We start from the raw sequence: 7303 nt of genomic DNA, 5'->3' as shown, positions 1-7303 counted from the left end.
TGTCTCAAATTCTACACATTAAGCCGTGTAATTTTTGCTTGTATGCAATACGACCAATGTGGCATATTAACTAGGCTAGCATAACATTGATTTCGCTAAGATTTAGCATCTCCTTGCGAGACGAGCCGAAGAACGTTTCTGAACACTGAAAAGCAAGGTAATAGATGACCAATTGCATAACCATTGCTTCTTATTACTGGGCTCATCGATCGAACATACACACCATCCCATGCTATGTATTAATTGAGTTCTGAAGTAACACACGCTGTTGAAACTGGCTATAAGATCTTCTCTGCTCATTAATTTAATAACTTGTTTAAGAGACAAACCATGATTGCCCACCAGGGGCATTGTGCTCCGATGATTACAGTGGCGCAAGTTTTCTCACCAAATTTGATCTCATGCTAGCAAATCGAGTGACACTGGTTGCAATTAAAAAGTAAGAAAAACCCAATATTCTACCTCTTCTTTTTGATCTCTCATCTCACTCTTCTGCTTCACATCTGCCCCCTTCTAAGCTCCCATGTCACAACAATAGTCCTCCTTGACTTCACCCCACAGTACCCATCGAAGTATATTGCAGCAGTGTAGACTCCTTACAAATGTTAGGCTCCTCCTGGAGACTGTTGAACCAGCTGACAAAAAGATAAAGGACATAGTTGCACTAGAACAGGCGGTCCTATACTAATACAAAAGCCAATAAGTGAAGTCAGCATTTGAAATAGCTTTACAACAGTGGAGAACCTGAAAATTCCCCAAAACACCCTTACAAGTGATGTCAAACATGCATTATCACAGCTTTGCCATCGCAATGACTTTACATTCACCTACATACTAGTCCGAGTAATGCTTCTCATCCTGGCCCTGGCTAGTAGTATGTGCAACACATTGCCTTTCACAGCTCAAACATATGCAACACATGGTGCTACACACGTCCAACTGCTTTCATAATGATAATTTAGAGAATTAAAACTCCACCATATCTATGCACTTCAACTTCTCTTTGCTGGGACTTTTTACCCCAGTCCCCATCTGTATCAGTGATGATGACATGCTAGCTTTGCTTCCATTGGAAAGAAAACAGCAGTTTCAATTTCACTCATGTCGCTAAGATTGAACCCTGTTTCCTCACATGTTCAGGAATAAGCCTCTGTAAAAGCTCTGGAGTCGCCCCCTTCAACTCTGCCAAATCAAATGAAAAAATTTTACAACATATACAAAAGTTACAAACAAGCTTTTATGGTCAAAGAAGTCTATGAAATATGGACTCACCTTGAGGCTTGAAGTTGAAGAGAGGGGGTAGAGCCCTCCCAGTTGGTAGCCTAGTATTGGGGTCGCGAAGCTCATCAAAAAAGGGGTGCACCAATGCTTCCAACTACAAAAATGAAAGACTCAGCATAAAGTAACAAATTAATTGGATTTAAAGCAATCTACACACACAACACAGCAGTAGGTGACCTGTCTCTGTAGAGGTATGATATCAAATAGGTTAACAGCACATGTAAATAAGGACATGTTATTAGGTCATTCCTTTCATATGTACATACATATGTACATACACTAGGGACAGGCAAATGATGGTGCTTCCCATAGAACTAGAAAACAAAAGATAATAACAGATGCATGTTCCCTCCTAAATGTGAGATGCAATTTCAACACACTATGAGCCAGATGTAAACTTCTGTTGAAACTTACAGCACTATATCGCAAATTGGGTGAATACTGAAGAAGTCTGGAAACAAGATCAACAGCCTCAGGTGGTGTTCGCTTTGGAAAGACCTGAACCAGTTTCACCATCATTAGAGTATTATTAACAAACTTGCATACAAAACCAAATACAGCAAATGTTAAAAACCTTGTGCCAAGGATGCGCTTTGATTTGTGGGAACTTGTAATCAGTATAGTTGGGGTTCATGCACTTTATTTCCTCCCTTGTTGGAGTACCCAAAACCTGCAAATGACAAAACTGAAAGCTCAGGCACTATAACTGAGAAATTTTTCTTAATTGTCTATGACCATTCAACACAGGAAACATAAAGCAATACAGCTTCCAAGATTAGTGTTAAAACAGATTCCTAATACCACTCAAGTCTGAGCAAAAACAATTAGGCTACGAAGGACAAACACTAAACAGTGGCACAAACTACAGTGAGAATTTTTAATGCCAAGTACCTTAATAATTTCCACTAGTTGGTCAACTCCACTCTCTCCTGGAAATAGTGGCTGCACCAAGATTTTTCTTTTTAATGTTAGATTCAATCTCAGCAATGGTATGCAGCATGAAAAGAAAATACAGAGAACAAATACCTGCCCAAGCAGCAACTCAGCCAAAACACAACCTACTGACCAAATATCAATTGCTGCGGAGTAATGCACAGCTCCAAAAATAAGCTCCGGTGCTCGATAGTAACGAGAACATATGTACGCAATGTTCTGCTCTCCCTTGACCTGGAAATCCATGAAAGGAAATTCTGATATAATGCATCAGACAACAACATGACTCCTGCAGATTCTTTCAATTGTAGGGAATATTAAATTTTTACCAGTATTTTGGCACTCCCAAAATCACATAGCTTTAACTGATGAGAATGAGGATTCACCTAAACAGTGAGCAATTTCACAGGTCAATCACACAAAATAATCTCAACCCTGCCTATGTGCATGTATAATACATGCAACACTTACAAACACCTCACTGGAAATAGAGGAGTTAAGAGCAGCAAAAGACTAATAAGTTCACTGGAATAGAGAAGCTGACAGCAGCAAACAACATGAAATTTTCAGCCAAAAATCAGGATGTTACCAAAAGATTCTGTGGTTTGATGTCCCGATGACAGACCCCAGGACCACCATGAATGTAAGCCAATGCTCTACAAATCTATGTCACAAGAAAAGAAGACATTAAAACAAAAAACTCCCTGGTAAAATGAAAGCACAAATGAAGATGATTACCTGGTAAGTGTACAGCTTGACATAGATGAGAGGCATTCTTTGATTGGCCCTGCTGTAATGTTTTGCTACCCGGTACACAGTCTCCGGTACATATTCAAGGACTAAGTTTAAATACAATTCATCCTTCTCAGTGTTGGAATAAAAGCAATGCTTTAGGGCCACAACATTTGGATGGTCAAGTATCTGCATAATTTGAAGTTCGCGGTTTTTATAACGCTTGTCCTGTAAAACTTTCTTGATGGCTACAGTTTCACCTGTCTCAATACACCTTGCCTACAAGATATGAAATTGGATGTAATTAGTACTGGTCTTGTGCTTCAATGGAAGGGAAAACTTGATCAGCTAGCTACTCAGTACTCATTCTATAACCACTCAGTCATCTGGTGATAACTAATTAGAACCTCCCACACCTCAATGTTAAGGAATTGATCCATGTCATTCTTTCATTGAGGTACCACACACCTGAAACACTATACCAAAAGATCCGGTCCCAACAACACGTTCAGCCATGTAACTGATAGTCTGCAGAAAACATTCAACTCTACAGATCAGTATGAATCTCCAGTTAAAGCTGAGAAAAAAGCATGTATGTGCATGACTCCTTCCAATGCCGATACTAAGAAGCGGCAGACGAAAGGACTGCAACTGAGAATGCAGCCTTAAGCCATATTAAAGCTAAAAAATGTGATGTGACAACCATTCAGATTATAATGGAAGCTGAATACTTGTGCAAACACTACAACCATTGTCTCCTGCAGAAAGGAAAGCAAAAACATACAGCTTGTACCTGCTTAGGCTGCCCATTTGAACCTGCAACACTTGTAACGATTATGTGACCTGTCTCACTGCCACTGCCACTGCCATCTCCTACGTCTTCCTGAATCCATCGAAAATAATGAGAAGTTGAACCAAAATCACCAGAAAAATGCGAGGAAGTATTATTGAATACCCCAGTGCTAATACCTTCTTGTGGTTGCTGTTGTTATCCACTCTGTCATCCCTTAAGTTCATCTCGCGCAGCTCCATAGGAAGCTGGTCCATTCCACCCTTTCCAGCATGAAAGACACTAGAGGTATTCGCGGCAGACTCTACTCTTACAGACGCCATTGATCACTTCTCTGCAATTTTCGTGACAATGGTTCTGAGTTTATAGTGAAGCCTTTCTGATCAACTTGGCTCCTTTTTCTTTGCCAGAATGTTCAGCCTGAACCTTGGAAGGCAGATGATGGGAGCAGTCAGGGTCCGATGAGGGAATTGCTACACAAGGTGCTGCAGAACAGGTTTTTGCATATGAGCTCAATAGCGATGAAAGGGGATACAAAAGAGGATGATTGTCAGTTATGCATCATCTAACAGTTTTAGGAGGGCCAAGATCATCTTAGACTTTGCCCAATAGATTTTAGAATTCTGGATAACGCAGCCATGGTAATAAACAACGCCCACCCAAGTTATGAAGCGATGCAACTGATGTCAAGTTTTAATCTTATGTAGATACTGAGCAAACCCTAGAATCTGGGAAAGTGGGCGAGCGTTTAACGCACAGAGCACTGAGCTTAAGACACAGCGACATGGAATTTGATGTTCTTCTGTCTTAGGAATGCAGAGAGGAATGGGAGCGGCTTTTGTTTGTTCGTGACTCACTGGATCAGAAGAGGCGGAAGACCTGCAGTGACCGAATCTCTTGAGCCTTCGCATTACGTGCATGGCAGCCGATGACGGGCGCGTCCATGCCCCGCTATAGTCATGAGCGTAATAAGGCAACTACTATGCGCGAGATGGGGAGAGAAACACAGACACAGAGAGAGAAAGAGAGAGAGAGAGAGAGGATGATGGCTTTCTTTGCCTGAGGTGGAGAGTTCAAGAGGAGAGGAGGCAGGGAGTCGAGAAGGTCGGTGAGAGAGAAAGGAATGGGTCGAGTTCAACGGGAGTCACACATGGTGTCTGGTGTTTCAAACGAGTGAAGTAGAAAAAGAAGGCTCTCTGGCGGAATGATTGAGAGTCGGAGAAGGCTAGACGCAACACCCGGCTCCGACCCACATCACCCTCCCCCTGCCCTGTTTTTCTGTTGTTGTTGTTGGTATGTTGTAACTTGTCACTCGAGTGAGAGAGAGAGGCCAGTAAAAGCCGCCCTTTTAATGTACACACACACCGGTTTTTTCCCCCTCCCCCGTTCGATGGGTGGGTGGGTAACTTGGGTCATCAATGAATCTGTCGTCCCTCCTCACTCTCTCATGGGCAGGCCAAGCCTCAAGCACTTGTTCCCATTAGAGACTACGCACATGTAGTATTTCAGAGTTATTGCTTGTTACACCTCATGGGTCTGAGTTATTCTTATGCGTGAGAGTGTGAACTTTGACGCCCATGAGATAAGGGTGAAAGAACAAGATTGAATCATCCACCGTAAAACCACCATTGTTTCTCCCTCCAATCACAATTTGACACTAGAGAAAGTCAATGAGACATTGGACATCACATCATTACCCTCTCCTTAACTAAGGATTTTCCATCTGTTATTGAGATGTTAACAAGGTTACCCAAAAGATATGGCCTCTCATAGGTGAGCTTATGATGCATGGTCTATGCATAAGCTCTTAAGCAATACAGCGACAAAGTGACAAAGGATAGGGCCAATTGCATGATTTTATAAACAAACCCAACAAAGTTTGTCTCATGAGCTAAAAGCCTCTCCTCACCCAAGCATTTAGGGGAAATTGTTCACTATATATGCCGCACACAAGATATCCCACTAGCATGCTAGTGCAGTGTTGGATTTTCCTAAGTGCTCAAAAGGGGTTGCTTGCACCTTGAAAAATGTAGATGCTTAGAGAATTATTCAAGTGCTAAGAGCTCACAAACCATTCATGGATGCCAACAAGACACTTTGACAAGGTTTTTTTGTTCTGAACTAAGTCTTTGTGTTTACATCTCTTGTTTTGCTTTGTGGCTTTCTCCAACACAACACAAAGGCTTCTTCACACTCTCTTTATTCTCCATAGCCCATCAAAGCCCTAGGCAAGAAGGGGCTTTAAGAACTATTAAGGAAGCCCTAGGCAAGAAGGGGCTTTAAGAACTATTAAGGTTTAGTGATAGAGAAACAATATAATACATGCTCATGCTAATTATGGAATAAACATCCCATAGGATGACACTACTAAACTTGATTTAGAAAACAAAGGTGGACTAGAAATATGGCAACATTATTGTTGCATTGGTTTGAAATAAGTGACATGGGTGTTAGCATGCCACTTCATTTCACAATAGCTCATCCCAATATGCATTAATTAACAATAGCCACATGTCATAATCAGAATCCCCTAATTTTAGCCATATTACTTTCTTTGCTCATCTACACATTAGTTTACAAGATGTGACAAGCGCCATTGCTTATTCATGAGCTTCACGTCATCATTGTGTATCAACTCATATCCTCAAAATTAAGGTTTACACTTCCTCATTGTGAATTAGGTGCAAGACATCATACATGTTACATAACTAGCTCTCATACCCTACCCATTGCTTAGGGTTTCAGTCTCTCAAGTGCAATGGTACTACATTTAAATCAATTGGATATAAGCTAATAGCTATAGAGATTTTAAGAATTAGTAACAAATGTGTGTTTGTGGTGATACATTATCACAACTAAAAGGAGTGGCATTATTTGGCAGAAAAGACAATGTGGACAATAAGAGAAGAAAAATGAAAAGTGGAACTACATGAATAACTCACAAGTCCTTTGCATTCCACCCTCAAGCACTCCAAAATTTGTAGCTTAGTGTTTTAGAGCAACTAAATGGTAGTATCATTCACGTTATTCCCTTGTAGGCAATGAGCTGAAAGGGACTCAAAAACACTAAACGTGAGAATGAAAAGGACAATATAGTTGCTTTTCTTTTTGAAGGTCCTTTCCATCCTACTTTGTTATATGAAATGAGAAAATCAACTATTGATTTGGAGTGCCAAACCACAAAGATTCTAAAATTATGAAAAGAGCACACTTGCTCCTACTCACTACTGATGGAGGTGAAGAGTATGCAATGAAATAAGACATGCATTAACCATGCCTCTCCTTCATGACTCATAATTGCCAAGAAAAGAGGATTTGGAACCCCCCACCACACCCCAAAAAAATCACCCTCTCTTTGTCTATCTCAAGTCTAGACAGAACCACTCAAGTTTCACTACATGGCCGAATAAATTTTAGGACCATAGAGTTCAAGAAACTTAGTGACATGAAATGTGGATACTTTTGCAATGTCTTGAAATCTAAGATTGTGTCACAAGAGTTTGAACTTATTTCCTAGACTACTTCATCCATGATTCATTGTTTTGAGTAACCTTGCACAAATATCAA

The 7303-nt window shown here is 40.7% G+C and overlaps 1 protein-coding gene across 2 annotated transcripts; it reads right to left on the bottom strand.

Moving 5' to 3' along the window:
• Window positions 1-268: 268 nt before the first annotated feature.
• On the bottom strand, window positions 269-5041 carry LOC148026621 (shaggy-related protein kinase epsilon-like). 2 transcript variants are annotated; one of them, XM_087691076.1, is made up of 13 exons: window positions 4594-5037; window positions 3916-4221; window positions 3740-3829; window positions 3415-3474; window positions 2953-3225; window positions 2804-2878; window positions 2544-2600; window positions 2308-2448; window positions 2173-2223; window positions 1856-1951; window positions 1696-1779; window positions 1273-1375; window positions 269-1182 (listed from the first exon to the last, which is right to left on the bottom strand). In XM_087691076.1, the coding sequence occupies exons 2-13, from the start codon at window positions 4057-4059 to the stop codon at window positions 1100-1102; spliced, it is 1257 nt and encodes a 418-aa protein (XP_087547202.1). In that variant the 5' UTR covers window positions 4060-4221; window positions 4594-5037; the 3' UTR covers window positions 269-1099. The 2 variants fall into 2 exon arrangements, with proteins under 2 accessions (XP_087547202.1, XP_087547201.1); XM_087691075.1 differs by having other exon boundaries at window positions 2173-2448; window positions 4594-5041.
• Window positions 5042-7303: the final 2262 nt, after the last annotated feature.

The sequence above is a fragment of the Lygodium microphyllum genome, chromosome 13 (assembly GCF_053477565.2).
Source record: "Lygodium microphyllum isolate KBCC chromosome 13, Lygodium_microphyllum_v1.1.10, whole genome shotgun sequence".
NCBI classification, from domain to species: domain Eukaryota; kingdom Viridiplantae; phylum Streptophyta; class Polypodiopsida; order Schizaeales; family Lygodiaceae; genus Lygodium; species Lygodium microphyllum.
This window is presented reverse-complemented; position numbering and strand designations above follow the sequence as displayed.

Bases quoted from the DNA above. Each gene is read 5' to 3' on its own strand.
- LOC148026621 (XM_087691075.1), bottom strand. From the start codon at position 4,059: ATGGCGTCTGTAAGAGTAGAGTCTGCCGCGAATACCTCTAGTGTCTTT. The intron at 2,601-2,803 runs GTAACATCCTGA...CTCACTGTTTAG, and splicing joins TCAAACCACAGAATCTTTTG to GTGAATCCTCATTCTCATCA. The intron at 1,183-1,272 runs GTGAGTCCATAT...TTGATTTGGCAG, and splicing joins CTTCAACTTCAAGCCTCAAG to AGTTGAAGGGGGCGACTCCA.